Source organism: Giraffa tippelskirchi, chromosome 2 (assembly GCF_054371585.1).
Source record: "Giraffa tippelskirchi isolate mGirTip1 chromosome 2, T2T-mGirTip1v1.2.pri, whole genome shotgun sequence".
Classification (NCBI taxonomy): Eukaryota; Metazoa; Chordata; class Mammalia; order Artiodactyla; family Giraffidae; genus Giraffa; species Giraffa tippelskirchi.
This window is the reverse complement of record NC_137276.1, coordinates 8,403,114-8,422,845: the sequence shown is the minus strand read 5'-3', so window position 1 is coordinate 8,422,845 and position 19,732 is coordinate 8,403,114. Positions and strand designations below refer to the sequence as shown.

The 19,732-nt window shown below is 47.9% G+C and overlaps 1 protein-coding gene across 6 annotated transcripts in view; it reads right to left on the bottom strand.

The window, feature by feature from the left end:
- CPXM2 (carboxypeptidase X, M14 family member 2) overlaps window positions 1-19,732 on the bottom strand; it is a 132,740-nt gene that overhangs the window by 92,346 nt on the left and 20,662 nt on the right. For all 6 annotated transcript variants that reach the window (XM_081573405.1, XM_081573406.1, XM_081573407.1 and 3 more), the window contains one exon: window positions 12,289-12,398. In XM_081573405.1, coding sequence (XP_081429531.1) covers window positions 12,289-12,398 — 110 coding nt within the window. The remainder of the gene's footprint in view (window positions 1-12,288; window positions 12,399-19,732) is intronic.

Genomic DNA, 19,732 nt, shown 5'->3' with positions numbered 1-19,732 from the left:
CGCTTACTCCTTGGAAGGAAGGTTATGACCAACCTAGATAGCATATTTAAAAGCGGAGACATTACTTTGCCAACAAAGGTCTGTCTAGTCAAGGCTATGGTTTTTCCAGTGGTCATGTATGGATGTGAGAGTTGGACGGTGAAGAAAGCTGAGCACCGTAGAATTGATGCTTTTGAACTGTGGTGCTGGAGAAGACTCTTGAGAGTCCCTTGGACTGCAAGGAGATCCAACCAGTCCATCCTAATGGAGATCAGTCCTGGGTGTTCATTGGAAGGATGGATGTTGAAGCTGAAATTCCAATACTTTGGCCGCCTCATGCGAAGAGTTGACTCATTGGAAAAGACCCTAATGCTGGGAAGGACTGGGGGCAGGAGGAGAAGGGGGCGACAGCGGATGAGATGGTTGGATGGCACCACAAACTCGATGGACATGGGTTTGGGTAAACTCCGGGAGTTGGTGATGGACAGGGAGGCCTGGCGTCCTGCGATTCATGGGGTCACAACGAGTCAGACACGAATGAGTGACTGAACTGAACTGAACTGATCTGATTGTTCCATGTAAGGGTCTAACTGTGGCTTCTTGACCCACATACATATTTCTCAGCAGACAGGTAAGGTGGTCTGGTATTCCCATCTCTTTAAGAATGTTCAACAGTTTTTGTGATCCACACAGTCAAAGGCTTTCAATAGTCAATGAAGCAGAAGCAAATTTTTTCTGGAATTCCCTTGCTTTCTCTATGGTCCAACAAATGTTGGCAATCTGATCTCTAGTCCTCTGCCTTTTCCAAACCCAGCTTTTACACCTGCAAGTTCTCGGTTCACATATACAAGCTCATCTTCAGGTATCATATGTTTTTGCCTTTTCATAATGTTCATGTGGTTCTTCAGGCAAGAATATGGAGTGGTTTGCCATTCCCTCCTTCAGTGGACCACATTTTGTCAGAACTCCCCTCTATGACCTGTCTGTCTTGAGTGGCCCTGGATGGCATGACTCATACCTTCAGTGAATTATGCAAACCTCTTCGCCACAACAAGTCTGTGATCCATGAAGGGGTAATCATCAATAAAGTTGATTAAAAAGAAATACTCATTGCTTTTAAATCCATTTTTAAATGCAAAATCCATTTTTTAAAAATGTCTTGCACTAGTTAAGGAAAACAATAAATATCTCGAGTTTGAAACAAAAAATGATTAAAAACAAAATCTATCAGGGAGTTGCCTGACACGACTAAGAATTCACAAGCCACAACAAAAAAATCCTGCATGCCACAATGAAGATCAAAGGCCCTACATCTGGTGCAACCAAATAAATAAATAATTTTATTTTTAAATTTCACAAAATGCACTCACCCAGGTACCCACACCCAGATCAAAATGTAGAACGTGACCAGCATGCCCAAAGTTCCCACCAGTGGCCCCACCCGGCATTACCTTTCCCCTAACATAACCATTGTTTTGACATCCATCTCCCTGGACTGATTTTCCTGTTTTCTTTTTTCTGTAAATGGAACTTTCTGTTACAACTCTTTTGTGCCTAGCTCCTTTTGCTCAGTGTGGTATCTGTTAGATTCATCCATATTATTACAGGTAGCAGTAACTTATTCTTTTTCACTGCTGTATAGTCTTCCACTGTACACATATACAAATGACTTATCCATTATACTGTCTGATGGACATGGGGATTACTACCATATTGGGAGTATCACAAATAACAATGCTATGAACCTATCTGTACATGTTTTTTGTACATATATGAATGCATTTCTTTTAGCCATAAGGAAGAATGTCTTAGATTAACAGGTACAAGAATGTTGAGTTCCGTAGATACTGCCAAACAGGTTCCTAAAGTGGTTGTGCTATTTCATGATCCCAGCACTGTATAAAAGTTTCTATTGCTCTATATCTTTGCCCACACTTGATATTGTTCTTTTTTTTTTTTTTTAAGTCATTCTGGTGCCTACATACCATTGTGATTTTAATCTGTATTTACTTGATGACTAAAGATAAAGAGCACTTTCTTAGGTTTATTGGCCATGATATTGCTCCATGATCACAGCACAGCTCCAGTCACACTGGCTTTGCTTTAGTTCTTCAAATATAACATGTTCCCTCCACCATGGGGCCTTTGCACACACTGTTCCCTTCAACTGGGAATTCTTTCCTGTCCCCTCTGTCAACTCTTTGTCTGATAAACTAACTTTTAATCCTGCTTCAAACCTTGTAGCCCACCCCCAGGAAAGTGTTTCAGATGTCTAGATTGAGGCAGATTTGTTGGGTATAGAAAATCATGGTGTTACGGGTTGGATTATATCCTCCAAAAACATAGGTTCAATCTCTAATCCCTGGAACCTCAGAATGTGATCTTATTTGGGAATAGGGTTGTTGCAGATGAAATTAGCAGATGCAGATGAGGACCTAAACCTGATGACTGGTGTCTTTGGAAGAAGGGGAATTCTGGTTACAGAGACAGACACACAGAGATGAGAGATGATGGAGGAGAGAGACCGCTTGTGACCACAGAGGCAGAGACTGGAGAGATGCCACCACAAGCCAGGAACATCCATCCTGGGATGCCTGGGGACTGGCAGCTGGAAGAGGCAAGGAAGGATCCTCTACTAGTAGCTTAAGAGGGAGCTCAGACCTACAAGCACTTTGATTTCAGACTTTCAGCCTCTGGAATTGTGAGAGAATAAATTCCTGTTGCTTTATGCTGTTTTTGACACTTTGCTATGGAGGCCCCCGGAACTAACGTACCTGGTCCTCTCCTTCTGCATATTCATCACAGGGTGTCATTGGGCAATCTCACCTGTGAGATTTTTTCCAAAATAATTTCATTTCCCCATTTCATGACCCAAGGCCAAAATAAAACTGGAGGAGGCATCCTGGACTCCTCTTTTTCTCTCTCACATCCACACCTCATTCTCCTCCTCGTCAGAAAAGCTTGCTTTGAAAATATCCAAAACCCAACCACTTCTCACCGCCTCCACACCCCTGGCTTGGCCAGAGCCAGCATCACCTCTCATGTTCCAGGCCCCCTGCTTTGACGCCTGCTCCCCTAAGTCAACACAGAGACCAGGTTACTCCTTCGCACTTGCAATGCAGAGCATGGCATTCCTGCACCCCAAACCTTTCCACAGCTCCTCAATTGGCTCAAGAGTGAAAGTCAAAGTCCTCCCAGAGTGACGTCTGGGCTGGCGACTCCCCTCCACCCAGCCACCCCTGCTCCTTGTTAACTGCTAATGTCCAGCCTGTTGTCACCACAAGACACTCAAGTCACTCCCACTGCTGGAATGCTCCTCCTACAGCTACCAGATCCCCTGCTGATCCTTAAGCCAACTTGGCCCAAATATTACCTCCTGAAACCTGACCTTGATCACCTTTAACTATAACCTACTCCCTCCCCAGAGGTGGCCCTCTCAAACTCACTGTTGGCTATACATTTGTCACACTTATCACCTTCTGAAATACTATAAAAATCATCCTGTTACATTTCTTGCTTTTATGTGCCTCCTTCTGGCCACCTGATGACAAGAGCCAACTCATTAGAAAAGACTCTGATGCTGGGAAAGATTGAGGGCAGGAGGAGAAGGGGGCGACAGAGGATGAGATGCTTGGATGGCATCACCGATTCAATGGGCAGGAATTTGAGCAAACTCTGGGAGATAGTGATGGACAGGGAAGCCTGGCGTGCTGCAGTCCATGGGGTCAGACAACAGTCAGACACCACTTAGGGACTGAACAACTCCCACTAGATTGTCAGATGGTGAGCATCTGTTTTGGCCACGGAGGCATCCCAAGGACCTAGGACAGGACTCAGCACACAGAAGGCCTTCCTTAAATATTTGCTAAAAGATTAGAGAGCATTTCTGGTTTTGTTCACCATTGTCTCCCCAAGATGTCTGACAGTGCCTGCCTGGCACCAATAAGGTTCCCAGGAGGTGGGGTTTTTAGTGAAATGAGTGAAGACAAGAAAAACTCTGCTGTGATCTGTCTTTCCAGCCTCCTCTCCCTTCCCTGTCTTTCATCCTCTCTTCACACAAGTCTTCTCTGCCTGGGCAGTGTGTACTGTGTCCACTGAAACCCTAGCTCAGAAGGACCTGGACTCCTGGCTCCTAACTGTATGGGCCCAGGAGACAGTGTGGCTGGGCTGACAGCCCAGAGGGCCCATCTTCACAAGGCAGCATTTGAGAAGGCACAGTGGGTTCTGCCAGCTGAATGGACGTGAGGCCCCATGGGATGACTGTTGACATCCCTCAAACTTCTCTGGCTCCTGCCAGGATGGATCTAGGAGACTCAGAGGTCAGGGAGATGAGTCAGAAGATGGGGGGTGCTGGAGGAAACCACAAGCTGAACCTTCCCGTGGGCACCTGAGATGCAAAGAAAGGAGCACAGAAAACCCTTCCCTCCGCATCTCAGCTCTGAGCTTACTAGGTATCGGGTTAGGGCAGGTCACTCCGCCCCTGACTTCAGTCCCTCTTCTCTAAACCAGTTTCCCTCTGAGTACACTGAAGATGAAATGGAATAACAATTTAATGAAATTTAGTAAAATAGTAAAGAAAAAATTCAGATGGCAAGTGGGGCAGGGTCCGCTTCAGCACCAGGGGGTTAGTGGTTTCAGGATGGTCTGAGACCCTCAGGCCTGGTGTCTCTGCTCCTCGGGGCTCCCTTGTCCTCCTTACCCTGCTCTGCACCCAGCTCTTCTCACTGCTCTTGCCTTTAGGATGCAACCGAGAAAGACCTCAGCACCTCAGTCTCACTGTGGCAAATTCTCACTTTGAATTTTCCGAAAGTCATGATTTAAAATATTTGGTCCTGTTATTCCCATAAAAATTCAAATACCCCAAATTCCAGCATCCTGGCATCCAGACACTGTGTCCCGGACCATTTCTTGAAGCCAGATGCAGAACAAAATCCCTTTATGGGAATGAGCATGACATTCTTGGGTTTGGAAACTATACCCACTGTGGTGATTTTTGCCTCTCAGCACCCAGCACGTAAACAGCTCTGAGGGAGGGCTTGTTGACTTACAGCAAGGTTTTGTGCAACCAGAAAGAAACGAGAGGCTGCCATCCAGAGAACCGGGACGGTGTGAAGGAACAGACAGGCTTTGGGGTCAGAAGACCCTGAGTGCAAATGGTTCCAGCAACAGGCAGGAGTCGGGGTGCCCAGGGCAACGCTGGAGGAAAGGGTGCTGCCCTGGGTGGTGTCCACAAGCTAAACGTGGTCTCCATATTTGGCCAGATGGGGCTTCCCAGGTGGCATTAGTGGTAAAGAATCCACCTGCCAGTACAGGAGATGTAAGAGACACGGATTCGATCCCTGGGTCAGGAAGCTCCCCTGGAGAAGGACAAGGCAACCTACTCTAGTATTCTTGACTGGAGAATCCCATGGACAGAGGAGCCCGGTGGGCTACAGTTCATGGGGTCACAAAGAGTCAGACATGACTGAAGGGACTGAGCAAGCATGCATGCATATTTGGCCAGGGTGGGGCACCAGGTGCCACCAGGGCCAAAGAGGACTGGCAGACGGACATGTGGGATGCGCTCAGGCTCCTGAACTTCAAAACCAGGATGAAAACTGGTTCAGTGCTCTATAACCATCTCCCCGTGGGTATATCGGACTTCCCTTGTGGCTCAGCTGGTAAAGAATCCACCTGCAATGTGGGAGACCTGGGTTCGATCCCTGGGTTTGGAGGATCCCCTGGAGAAGGGAAAGGCTACCCACTCCAGTATTCTGGCCTGGAGAATTCTATGGACTATATAGTCCATGGGGTCGCAAAGATTTGGACACGACTGAGCAACTTTCACTTTCACATATCTGAAGCCACGGGTATCAACCATCTTCATGGCTTATACCTCATTTCAGGTAAAAAGATGATCAGAACATTGGCAGTGGATTCTAATATCAGGATCTGGATGCTCTGTAGAATTCCTTGAATGGAAAGACTTCCAAGAGGACCTGGGTTTCATTCCAGTGGTGCTGAGAAGTGGCTCAGACAGATGCCATTATTATAACCAGACTTCCTCATGAAAGACAGCTAACACACATGAGACAAGTCATGGGCCAGAGAGAGTCAAATGATGACCGGACATCGCAAAGACATCTGAAGGTGTTTATGTTCCATGGTTTTTCTTGTGACCTCAAAACATCAGCTCTTTCTTCAAAACTCTGATCAGAATATCACCTCTCTTACGTTCCTGATTATTGGCAGGAATCATGATGACATCCTGAGGTCCAATCAGGCTCTCAGTATTTCATTTCTTCGGATCACATGTCAGGCTTATACTTACCACCATTTTAGAGTCTTAAGAATGAACCTGAAACCCAGCCCTTTGAAATGCAAGTGCTGCCATAAGCCGCTCAAGGCTCTGCTGCCAATAACAGCAGTGGTGGGATAAATCAAAGAGTGGCACTGCCTATGACACCACCTTGCTGAATTTACGAGCCATGGAAGATCTCTCAGGGTCCTTAGAGGATGCTGCTGGGACAGGACAGGCAATGGCTACTGTTAAATGACTCACCTGAATACAGGGCTATCTCCTAAGACCAAGCACAGGCAAACAAATGCTCCAAGGGTGATTTTAGAGGTCATTACCGAAACTTTCTCTTCGAGTCCTGGGATGTTAATTTCCAATCTGCCTGTGACTGGTCCCAGAGCAGAAGAAGCCAATGATTGTTTCTAAATGAGACCACAGACATCCTCACAAGTGAGTTAGTAGAAAAGGACCCTGGGACTCTGCCAGAATAAACCTGGGTAAGACTATCCTGATGAACTGGACCCCTCCCTTGAATTCCTAAAGCTCTCTCTCGTGCCAGTGTACCTGTGAAACGTAAACCTGGGCTTCTCCTCTGAGCTTATATTATTAAATTGACACAAGCAAAACTCCATTTGCAAAAAGGAGAATTCAGAAGTTGAATTATAAGGTGCTTTTAATCTGTCAAAGTCTTAAGCTTAAAAAGAGGACAAAAGAATGCTATAGATTGAATGCATATGTCCCCTCAAGATTCATATGTTGAAACCTAACCTCCAAGCTGATAGTTTTAGGGACCTTTGGGGGGTGATTAGGTTACAAAGGTGGAGCCCTCTTGAATGAGATTGCTGTTATTCAGTCACTAAGTCCTGTCCGACCTTTGCAACCCCATGGACTGCAGCACCCAGGCCTCCCGGTCCTTCACTATCTCCCGGTGTTTACCCAGGAGTTGAGATCAGTGCTCTTCTAAAAGAGACCCTGAGGAGCTCCCCTTCCACCTCCAGAGGGCACAGAAGACAGTCATCCAGGAAGCAGGAAGCAGGCCCTCACCAGGCACCAAATATGCCAGGACCTTGATCTTGAACTTTCCAGCCACCAGAACTGTGAGAATAAACCTGTGGTGTTTATAAGCCACCTGGTGTATGGCATGTTTTTATAGCAGCCCCCAACGAACTATAGCTCACTTGGTAAAGAATCCGCCTGCAATGCAGGAAACCCTGGGTTCAATTCCTGGGTCGGGAAGATCCGCTGGAGAAGGGATAGGCTACCTACTCCAGTATTCCTGGGCTTCCCTTGTGGCTCAGCTAGTAAAGAATCTGCCTGCAATGCGGGAGACCTGGGTTCAAATACCTGGGTTGGGAAGATCCCCTGGAGAAGGGAAAGGCTACCCACTCCAGTATTCTGGCCTGGAGAATTCCATGGACTGTATAGTCCACAGGGTCACAAAGAGTCAGGCACGACTGAGCGATTTGCACTGCACTTTCCAACGAACTAACACACAGACAGGGGTTTCTGCTATAATGTGGAAAATGCAGTCCAGTGAATGCTTATAGTCTGCAAAATCTTGCACTCATAAAAACCAAGCTCACAGGAAAAAAAAATAAGGTTCAAAATCTAAGCAGCTCTATAATCAGAAAAACAAAAAAACTCAATCAATTCTAAAAAAGAAAAAATCAGTTCTGGTAAGGAGACATGTTAAATTGCTAAGAAAAAAATTTTAACGCATTTTTAAATTAAAAAAAATTAATAAATTTTAATATCATTTAATTCTATCATTAAATGATAGAATTTGACCTTAAAAAACATGGTGAAAGCAGCATGATAGAAGAGGGTGTCGGGAAGCATGGAAGCTGGTGGGTTGTGGGCACAGCGGCTAAACGGGCAAAGGACCTGAGCAGCAAACAGCCCAGGATGGGCCACAGGGCCGCCCTGAGCCAGAGAAGCACCGAGTGATGAGCACCATGGGCAGGACTGAGTTCTTCAGAGGCTCTGCCCGCAGCGGTGTGGACAGCGCCCTGGGGTCAGGGCTGGTACCCCGTCCCGTTAGACACTGATGTACTGGCAAAACTGGGACACGGACCAATGCTACCTCTGGGTCATAATACCATCATTCATGGCAGCCACAGTGCCCTTGGCATTGCAGCAGGCACACACGTATGTGCAGACTCGGTGCCCAAACAGTGTGGGAATCTCGGACAAACATGATTCACACGACCTGAGGAGGGTAACCCCCCAGTAAATCAAAGATCAGAAGAGAGACTGGCACACGGCTTAATAAGCATCCAGAGGGGCCTAGAACACTTTAGTTGTTGGTTCAGGCAGTTTTATGGGGCTGTTGGGAGCCACAGTTCCAAGTTTAAAGCATCTTGGAGTCACATCCTTCCTCTCCTGAGAAACCTTAACCAAGTTACTCTACCGATCTGTGTAGCTGCTTTCTTAGAGACAGAGGTGATAAAAATAACAGTCCTTGCCTCACGTCAAGGAATAAACGAAACAGGTAAAGCACCCAGCACAGCACCAGTAACTATCAGAGCCGATTCCTAGTCTCCTTCTTGCTGGAGACTGAGGCATCTTGGGGAAATGGAATAAACAGGAGTTTTTCTTCCTGCTTTTTTTTAGGGCCAACCAGTTCCGGTACATAAAGCGTACTTCAAAATGGTCAGGTGAGGGAATGCATCTAATGGGAAGGAACGTGGCATTTGAGAATTGAGGAGGACAATTCTCTTTCTTCCTCCTTTTAATCTTCATGTTCCAAGAAGTTAGCAAAGGTGAGCATCTTGCCTAAAGCCCCTCAGATCGTTAGCAGGAGGACCAGGGCCCATACCGAGCCTGCGTTCTGAGTGGACCACATTCACACCCACAGACCCGGAGCAGCGAAGGGCTGGACTGACCTTGTTCACCTCTTGCGCTAAATGCATTTAAATATGGTTTCTAATGCCAATTCCTTGCTGTTTCTCGCACATAAAATCCCATTAGCTTGACACGCCTACCAAATACTCAGATGTGAGACAAGATGTGGTTATTTTTAAACTGCATTCAACCTGAATGTGTGGGAAGATGCATTCCAGGGCATCTGTGGGGATGCAATCACGCTTCATGTGGCACTGATTCTGGAAAGTGGAACCTGCCAAAAGGGGTCCTTGCAGCTTAAACAGAGGAGTGAGGTAATCCAGTAAATGGTTTACAATAGTTGTTGAGTCGCTAAGTCACATCTGATTTTTTGAGATCCCATGGACTGTATAGCCCACCTGGCTCCTCTGTCTGTGGGATTCTCCAGGCAAGAATACTGGAGTGAGCTGCCATTTCCTTCTCCAGGGGTTCTTCCTGACCCAGGGATCAAACCTGTGTCTCCCGCATTCGCAGGCAGATTCTTTGCCACTGACCCACCAGGGATAAATCACACCTAACTTCACTGACCATAAATCACCCAATTTCACTGTTCAAGGAATCCAGTGAGTGCTTTGGACTCCCATGTTTCCGATGAGAAAACTGAGGCTCAAGAGACATGAGGTAATTATTTCAAAGGTCCCCAAATCTCTAAGTGTGGAGGCCAAGTCTGAACTCAGTCTGCCTGACTGGGATACACCCAACCTGTCCACTCAGCTCACTGGGAAGCACACAACGCCCATCCTCCACCCTCACCCCCCAAATTTAGGACTAGCTGAGCCTCTCCACTTCTGTTCGGAAGTGTGGATCAATGTGAACATCAAGGTCGCTCAGTCATGTCCGACTCTTTCCGACCCCATGGACTATAGCCCGCCAGGCTCCTTTGTCCATGGAATTCTCCAGGCAAGCATACTGGAGTGGGTAGCCATTCCCTTCTCCAGGGGATCTTCCCAATCCAGGGATTGAACCCAGGTCTCCTGCCTTGCAGGCGGATTATTTACCAGCTGAGCTCTCAATGTGAACACTTCCTCTTTAATGAAGGATGACTTCATTTCTAGAGAAGGAACAGAGACACCAGATGGCAGCTCCTCTGAGTGATGCAGGAGGCAGCCCCACTCCCATCGGGACATAGCAGCCTGCTCAAGTCTGACTTCATTTACTTGGAGGACTTTGGCCCGTGCAGGGTGTCGGGGGCCCTCAAGTTATTAACAGTTAATCCTGTTTAAACTTTGAAAGTTCATCCTGGTAAAACAGTGTTCAGCTATACACACCCAAATATTTTCTTGACAGCTGTTTGGGTTTTTTTAATGGATATTTTTAAAACAACTTTAGATTTCATGAAAGTTCGTATTACCAGATCTGTCTGAACTGAGAAGCAGTGATGCTCGGTCAAGAGGAAGGAAGAGAGCTCGGAGTCGGAGCTCCACTCAGATGTCCCCCCATCAAGCCCAGGGCCTCCCTGGGAAGGGGGCTTGTCCACTCTTGCACGGCAGCCACCTGCGGCACGTTTACAGTGACCACTGGGGAAATAAGAGGTCAGCTCCGCCACTTGGAAGCTGTGAGCCTTGATGGCCCCCCACTGTGGGCGTGAAAGGACCACCTCCCTCCCAGGAGGCTGGCTGAGACGGTACATGTACCAAAGGGTTTGGAAACCACCCACAGTTATGCATCAGTTGGGGAAAGACTGCAAAAATATTAGGGAACTACACTCCTGGAGAAACGCATAGGATGGCACAGGACCAAATGCCAAGTTGAGAAGGGGTGGATCAGCTGGAGTTGGAAGAGGAGGGAAAAGGCATCTGAGATGGGTTGGCAGAGTAATGCCCCCTCCCCGACAAAGATGTCCACATGCTCATCCTGGAAGCTGTGAATCCTCGAGGTTCTGTGACAAAGGGAAATGAAGGCTGCAAACGCAGCCAAGGTTGCTTGGGATTGGGAGATGGTCCTGGGTTATCCAGATGGGCTCAATGTGCTTATAAGGGTCCTTAAAAGTTGAAAAGACCTTGATGCTGGGAAAGAATGAAGGCAGAAGGAGAAGGGGACGACAGAGGATGAGATGGTTGGATGGCATCACCAACTCAATGGACGTGAGTTTGAGTAAACTCTAGGAGTTGGCGATGGACAGGGAGGCCTGGCGTGCTGCAGTTCATGGGGTCGCAAAGAGTTGGACACGACTGAATGACCAAACTGAACTGAACTGAATTCAGTTCTTCCCTCAGACAGAAGGGAGAACCAGAGAGACGGCAGCCTGAGAAGGACTTGACCTGCCATCGCTGGCTTAGAGGAAGGGAGCGGCCACAAGCAAGCAATGCAGGCGCCTAGAGAAGCTGGACAGGAAAAGAAATGATTCTCCCTGAGAGCCTCCGGGAGGAACGCAGTCCTGCCCATACCTTGATTTGAGCCCAGTGAGATGTCTATCCTCCAGGACTCTAGGAGAATAAATCTGCGATGCTTAATGGCTACATGTATGATGTTAGAGAAGAGTGAGGATGTGATGCCGTGGATGAACCAGGGTTTACACTGCTTGGACAAAGTGGCGGGCAGGGAGCTGCAGGGGCCCTGCTTGGGAAAAGGCCTGCAGCCAAGAAGTGCACGATGCACAAAGGGAGCCAGAAGGATCCCACCTTCAAGGAGCAGGGCCTTGATAGCACTCAGGGCGAAGGTTACAGAGGCCTTTGAGCCTCAGGGTGGGAGACCAGACATGATGAGCGCCACTAAGGGTTTGAGCTGGCAGACCACAACAGAAGGAGCCACAGAAAAGCCTGGAAGAGGCGTGTGTGGTAGTGATGAGAAACACTGCCAGGGAGCCGAGAGAGGACCAAGGTCACTGCCTGCCCATGGTCACAGGAGGTCAGCGTCCCCTCATGTCCTTCCCGCACAGATCACATGGAGGCTGTCCAAGCTGGGCCCAGGAACTGGCAGCATCCTTTTTACTAACTAGTCTCTGGAGAAGACACATGTCCTGAGTCTCAGGACTCTTTCTCTGTAAAATGAGGATTAAGCAGCAAGCTCCTCCCTGTCGTGAGAACTAGAGCTGATTTGTTTTAAATGCCAGGCACGGAGCCTGCCCCAAGCTCAATGAACCATCGCCATGTCGGTGGCCAGAGCCACTAGCGGTGCAGCCTGAGTCCTCCCCTCGGTGGTGTGGGTACCTGGATGTTGAGTCTCCCCCGATGGGCCCCCAGGCCGTAGCGCTTGGAAGTGGATGCATGGAGCTGGAAGTCTGTGATTTTTAAGGTTTCCAGACCAAGAGGTGGGCAACCTGGAAAGGACAATGCTCATTAAAAACAAGGACAGACATGGACAGAAACGAACTTTCTGGTTTTGAAAAATCTCGCCACCTGCTTCTCTGTCTTTCTCCTAAACTCCAGCTCTGTGTCAGCCCCACTCACTGGTACGCCTGGTGTTTCCAGACAAACACTGTCGATTCAACCGTCCACGTTATGCCAATTTTCTTTCTTGTCGGCATTTCCTCTCTGGGTGTTTCTGCCCTAATATTCCTCTGTCTGATGCTCTCCACGCTACTGTCTGAGGCTGTTTCCAATTAAGGATCCTTCCGCTGAGTGACTCAGCCAGGGAGCATTATTGGTTAGAAATTTCAGAGCGATCCCGTGGCTGAATTCTGCAAATTAATCAGAACTTGATGATTTTGCTTCAGCAACTTTGGCTTTTGCATCGTGCATACTAATGAACACAGCAATAGAAAGAGGAAAAAAAAAACGAACCCTATTGCCTTGCATTCCGGGCAAAACTAGTAATTCTGAGAATGGCTACTCAACACAGTTTAGTCCAAGCTACTCCTGGAATACGACGCTGGCACGTGGGTAGGTCCTTGGCCATCGTCCCAGTCCAGCCCAGTGTCCCTGTGGATACGAGCTTTAACAGCAGCTCTGGGGGCCTCCTGATGCCTGGGTTGCTGGTCTCACCACCCACCCTGCCCCAGGGCTGGAAATGACCAAATGATGCTCTCCCCTTCACACCTGACTCTGGGGAAAGAAAAGAAACACTTGCGAGTAGAGATGCACAAAATCTACCTCCACGAGAAGTATCAGAAATCCCTGATGTAACAGAGCCACTTTAAAAAGCCCCGTGGGTCACTGCTGAGATGGCAATGCCTCCTGCGGAACACCTGGGGACGCAGGGGTGTCTGTCCATCCATGACAAACCCCTGCAAGGGAAAGGCCCTTCTGGTCTTGGGATGCTGAAGGAGGCTGGCAACACACTGACTGCAGGAGACTGAAGGCACCAGGTAAGGAAGTTTGCCCATGCACTGCAGTCAGAGGAATTCAGACCTGCCAGGACCTGAGATGCCATCTAGTCCTCCCCTTGAGTTTTCAGCAGAGGAAACTGAGGCCCCAAGACTTGCGGTGGACCATCCATGGCATCCTTGCCAGACAGAGTGCACCTCACATCCTAGTCTCTAGGTTCTCAGCTCCGGGCTATGAAACGATGCCACTCTGCTCCTCGGCCCGTATCTACCAGGAGTCTGCCTGGATTGGCACAGAGAGGCAGAGTACTAGTGCCCAGTGAGGTAAAGAGCACGAGGGAGGTGACGTTTCATCACCTGCTCGATGCTGCTTGAGGACTCGGAAGGCTTCAGGCGGCCCCGTGGTGATTCTCAAGATTTTTGGCAGGTCTATGTAACCTCCAAAATAAGCTGTCCCTCCCCCTTGAACTCACTCAAAACATGGGGTAATAAGGGGAAAGAAAGCAATGCAGATGATTAAGAAAGCCAGCCAGCAGCCAAAGCCACCTCTTGGTCCCTGATGGGCTATCTATGGGACTTCAGCCGCTCAGTTGCTGCCTGGACCTGGACACAGTAGGGGACTGCTGCTAACACAGCCCCCAAAGGCAGTAAACAGCCAAACAAAACCCACAGGATGAATCAGCCAGCTTCAAAGGGAACTCCAGAAGGGCAGAGGGGACAGAAAGGAATCAAGAGGCCCCGTCCCAGCCACAATTCCTGTCTTGTCCACGACTCCCCAGAGATTAAAGAGTGACAGTCACCCTAACATGGGGCTTCTCACTGGTGACTGCTGGGACAAGGGCCTCGGGAAACCAACTATCTGTCAACAACCAAAAGGACATCTTCATAAATCAGACAGAGAAAGACAAATATTGTATACATCCCTTACATATGGTAACGAACAAGAAATGATACAAAGGAACTTATTTACAAACAGAAACAGACTCACAGACTTAGACCATGAACTTATGTTTAACAGAAGGGAAGGATGGGGGGAAGGGATAGACAGGGAGTTTGAGATGAACATGTATACACGGCTATATTTTAAATGGGTAACCAACAAGGACCTCCTGCACAACACAGGGAGCTCTGGTCAATGCTGTGTGGCAGCCTGGATGGGAGAGGAGTTTGTGGGAGAAAGGATACAAGTTGATGTATAGCTGAGCCACTCTGCTGTGCACCTGAAAGTATCCCAACATTGCTAATCGGCTATACTCCAATATAAAATTAAAAGTTAAAAAAAATTTTCCAAATAGTGTCCTGCCCTCCCCCCATCAAAAAAAAAAGGGCATCTTCAGACAAGTGCTTAGCAAATTTACCCACCTCCCAGCATAACCTCAGATTCTTGCTAAACACGCAAACACACACAGACACGCAGATACCACGCAGTGCAGTAAGAGCTGAGTGCCCTGTGCAGTGACTCCCCCAGAAAAGCCCAGTCTACTCGACCCACCACGGAACTGCATAAGCAATGGGAAGTTGAAGCAGGAGGCAAGAATTCCTTGGGCTCTTAATTCTCCAAGATACATTCGGCTCCATCCAAAGAGCTGTCAATCGTAATATCACCACCCGACAAGCAGGACTTTCCTCCATCTTTAGAAAATATTTCTGAGGAAGCCAGGGGTGCCGCCTTGAGGATCAAATAAATGGAGGGGACGCTAGTGTTTCTAAGCCTAATTTAAATCTCCGCCATCAGAACCAAGGCCAGGCAGAGCGCTGGCATCCTGGCTGGAGCACGACATGTTGGTACTATCATCAAGATTATAATGTCAATGGAGGAGATAATTACCAGGTTTAAAGAGTGCTTGAAATCAATGGGAAACACACTCCCAGCTCTTCACCCTTCCCCTGTGATCTAAGGCCCGAGCCAGGCTGCACTGAAGCGGCTCTGACCGTAATTCAGCCAGGACTCAGTGTGTTCCAGCAGCAGCCCCTGAAGAGCCCTCCAGAAAGCTCCCTGCTCCTCCTCCAAAAACAAACAACACCCTTTGTCATCAAATCACATTTGTGTTATTTCTAAGAGGAAAAAGACTCTCATCCTGAGAAGCATGTGGGTGAGGAGAACATGAAAAAAAAAAAAAAGCGTGAAAAGTACACTTGAGGAAAATATTTAGAGATGGGAGATGTGTCATAATCTGGAGGGAAGAGTGACAGTCATCAGAGATGACTCGACCTCCCTTTTCCAGGCAGCGTCACTCTCTGAGAACACCCTGTGCCAGACGGGGGGCCCTGCCTCCCGGGCCTGCGCTCCATGCCCAGGAGGTGGGCGAAGAGGGGACCCTCTGCCTCATTCTACACCTTCCCTCCGACTAGTGCGCATGTGTTCAATCAAATCTGTCCCTAACTAAAATTCTCGGCACTGCAGCCACTCTACAAAATGGACAGCACCACTATGGCATGCTTCCCAGGTGGCACTAGTGGTAAAGAGCCTGCCTGTCAATGCAAGAGACAAAAGAGTTGTGGGTTCGATCCCTGGGTCAGGAAGTTCCCCTGGAGCAGGGCCTGGCAATCCACTCCAGTGTTCTTGCCTGGAGAATTCCATGGACAGAGGAGCCCTGCAGGTGGGCTACAGTCCATAGGGTCTCAAAGAGTCAGACACAACTAAAATGACTTAGCATGCACGCACTATGTCATAGATTCATTGTTATCACCCCACTGATCACCAGATGCACACACCAGCTCTTTAACAAATCAAAAGTGCTCATCACATTTAAACTGTGACCTAGAAGTTACAGGGCACAGTCAGAACAGAGTGTAGAAGCTGGAATTCGTAGTCGGGAGCATCAATCCCAATATCCCACTCCCAAGCCCTCAATCTGTCTGGAGGGGAGGCTGTTACGAAAGTCAAGTCAGGAAAATTATTTTAAAAGGGTAGTGACTTGAGGAGCAATGCAAGCAACCACCATGAGCCAGAGCCTCTGCAGACACTTTGTCGTTTAACCTTCACAAGGACCGTGAGAGATGGCCAACACCATTCTCGTTCTACACATAAACAAAGACTCAGAGAAGCTTACAGAGTTAAGTAGCTCCTAAGCGGTCTGAGTTGGACTTTCCAGGTGGCTCAGTGGTAAAGAATCTGCCTGCCAATGCAGGAGATGCAGGAGACACAGGTTCGATCCCTGGGTTGAGAGAATCCCCTAGAGGATGGAATGGCAACCCACTCCATTATTCTTGCCTGGAAAATTCCATGCACAGAGGAGCCTGGCAGGCTACAGTCCAGGAGGTTGCAAAGAGTCAGACAGGACTAAGTGACCGAGCACACAAGTGTCTGAGTTAGAATTTGAAAGTCAAGAGTGACCTAAAATGCCAGGCAGTCTTTGCACCACCTCTCTTTGACTTGGAAACTCAAGAATGTGACACAAATGCAAGTTTTGTGATGGCATTTGGGGTCACATGGAAGACAGGAAGTAGCGCTGAGACAGGCTTCACCAGTTGGCAGAGGGGAGCTCAGAGTCTGGGGCCTTCTGGCCTGCAGTGATGTCTGCTGGAAACAGAGCAAAGAATTCTCCAAGACCTCGAGGGCACTGCCAGGGGCCAGCTCACAGCCATCCTGAACTTTGCTTTCGTGTTCACCTACAAACCGAATAGCTCTGACTTAAGACATTCCTTTCTTTGCCTTTCTGAACCTAACATTCCCTTTGATCAGTGAGAGTGTGGAGGCCCTTCCCGGTGCACTGGAGAAAAAGTGTTTGCAGTGGCTCTTTGCCTGTCTCAGAAGCCGCTGACTTCCCACGGGGCACGCTTCCCTCGGAGTCTGGCAAAGGAGCTAATCTCAGCCTATCTAACTGCCCTTGGGAAGCTCCTCCCTGACTTCTGGACTCTTCCAGACAGCAGTTCTCACCCTGAGCCAACATCAGAATCTTCTGGGTTACTTCATTCTGTAAGACAGACCTATTTGCAGGGCAGGCATAGAGACACAGGCGTAGAGGTCAGACTTGTGGACACAGTGGGGGAAGGAGAAGACAGGAGGATTTGAGAGTAGCACTGCTATACACACCACTGTGTGTAAAACAGCTGGCTAGTGGGCCGCTGCTGTAGAGCACAGGGAGGTCAGCTCAATGCTCTTTGATGGCCTAGAGGGGTGGGATGGGGGGTGGGGTGGGAGGCAAGCTCAAGAGGGAGGGGATATATGGATACTTATAGCTGATTCGGGCTTTCCTAGTGGTTCAATGATAAAGAATTTGCCTGCAGTGCAGGAGACTCGGGTTCAATCCCTGGGTTGGGAAGATCTCCTAGAGAAGGGAATGGCAACCCACTCCAGTATTCTTGTCTGGAGAATCCCATGAACAGAGGAGCCTGGTGGGCTACAGTCCGTGGGGTCACAAAAGAGTCAGACACGACTAAGCAACTAAAGAACAGCAAACAACAACAACATCATAGCCGATTCTTGTTGTTGCACAGCAGAAACTAACAAAACACTGTAAAGCAACTACTCTCCAATTAAAAAAAAAAAATCCTATGATTATCAGAAAAAAAAAAAGAATCTTCTGGGGGGGAAAAAGATGCCCAGACCGCTCCCCAAAGACTGTGACCCGTGGGACTACAGAGGGACCCAGACCCTAATTTAAAGTTCCCAAGTGAATCTTCTGATGCCCTCAGAACCTGGTTGACTGGTGTCTCTTTCCTGTAGTTGTTCAGTCACTAAGTCGCGTCTGACTCTTGGTGACCCCATGAACTGCAGCACACCAGGCTCTCCTGTTCTTCACTATCTCCCGGAGTTTGCTCAGACTCATGTCCATTGAGTCTGTGATGCTGTCTAACCATCTCATCCTCTGACACCCCCTTTTCCTTTTGCCTTCAATCTTTCCCAGCATCAAGGTCTTTTCCAGTGAGTTGGCTTTCCTGTAACACTACACAAACCCAGGATTTTGTTTCCCAGGCCCCAGGGGACAGGCAGAGGAAACTCTCAGGGAAAGGGTATCTAGCTCATGCAGGTGGAAGCCTCTCACACATGGAGCCTGCCCAGAGCCGCAGGCAGTCTAGAGGCTCCCACTGCACATCAGTGGTAGCCCCACTTGCAAAGCCTCCAGACATTTCCTCTCCCAAAACCTATCCCTCTCATCCTAAAAAAGGTACAAACCACACTGAATATCACAGGGCAGAAACTATGAGTTCTCATCACTGAATCCCAAAGCCCAATTTATGTTTCCTGTGTAAATGATGCTTTCTAAGGCCCACTGGACATCACATTCCAGGATGTCTGGCTCTAGGTGAGCGATCACACCATCGTGAATATCTGGGTCATGAAGATCTTCTTTCTACAGTTCTTCTGTGTATTCTTGCCACCTCTTCTTAATATCTTCTGCTTCTGTTAGGTCCATACCATTTCTGTCCTTTATCGAGCCCATCTTTGCATGAAATATTCCCTTGGTATCTCTAATTTTCTTGAAGAGATCTCTAGTCTTTCCCATTCTGTTGTTTTCCTCTATTTCTTTGCATTGATTGCTGAGGAAGGCTTTCTTATCTCTTCTTGCTATTCTTTGGAACTCTGCATTCAGATGGGAATATCTTTCCTTTTCTCCTTTGCTTTTCACTTCTCTTCTTTTCCCAGCTATTTGTAAGGCCTCCTCAGACAGCCATTTTGCTTTTTTGCATTTCTTTTCCATGGGAATGGTCTTGATCCCTGTCTCCTGTACAATGTCACGAACCTCTATCCATAGTTCATCAGGCACTCTGTCTATCAGATCTAGTCCCTTAAATCTATTTGTCACTTCCACTGTATAATCATAAGGGATTTGATTTAGGTCATACCTGAATGGTCTAGTGGTTTTCCCTACTTTCTTCAATTTAAATCTGAATTTGGCAATAAGGAGTTCATGATCTGAGCCACAGTCAGCTCCTGGTCTTGTTTTTGCTGACTGAACAAAGCTAGTGGAGGTGACGGAATTCCAGTTGAGCTATTTCAAATCCTAAAAGATGATGCTGTGAAAGTACAGCACTCGATATGCCAGCAAATCTGGAAAACTCAGCAGTGGCCACAGGACTGGAAAAGGTCAATTTTCATTCCAATCCCAAAGAAAGGCAATGCCAAAGAATGCTCAAACTATCGCACAATTGCACTCATCTCACACGCTAGTGAAGTAATGCTCAAAATTCTCCAAGCCAGGCTTCAGCAATACGTGAACCGTGAACTTTCAGATGTTCAAGCTGGTTTTAGAAAAGGCAGAGGAACCAGAGATCAAATTGCCAACATCTGCTGGATCATCGAAAAAGCAAGCGAGTTCCAGAAAAACATATATTTCTGCTTTATTGACTATGCCAAAGCCTTTGACTGTGTGGATCACAATAAACTGTGGAAAATCCTTAAAGAGATGGGAATACCAGACCACCTGACCTGCCTCTTGAGAAAC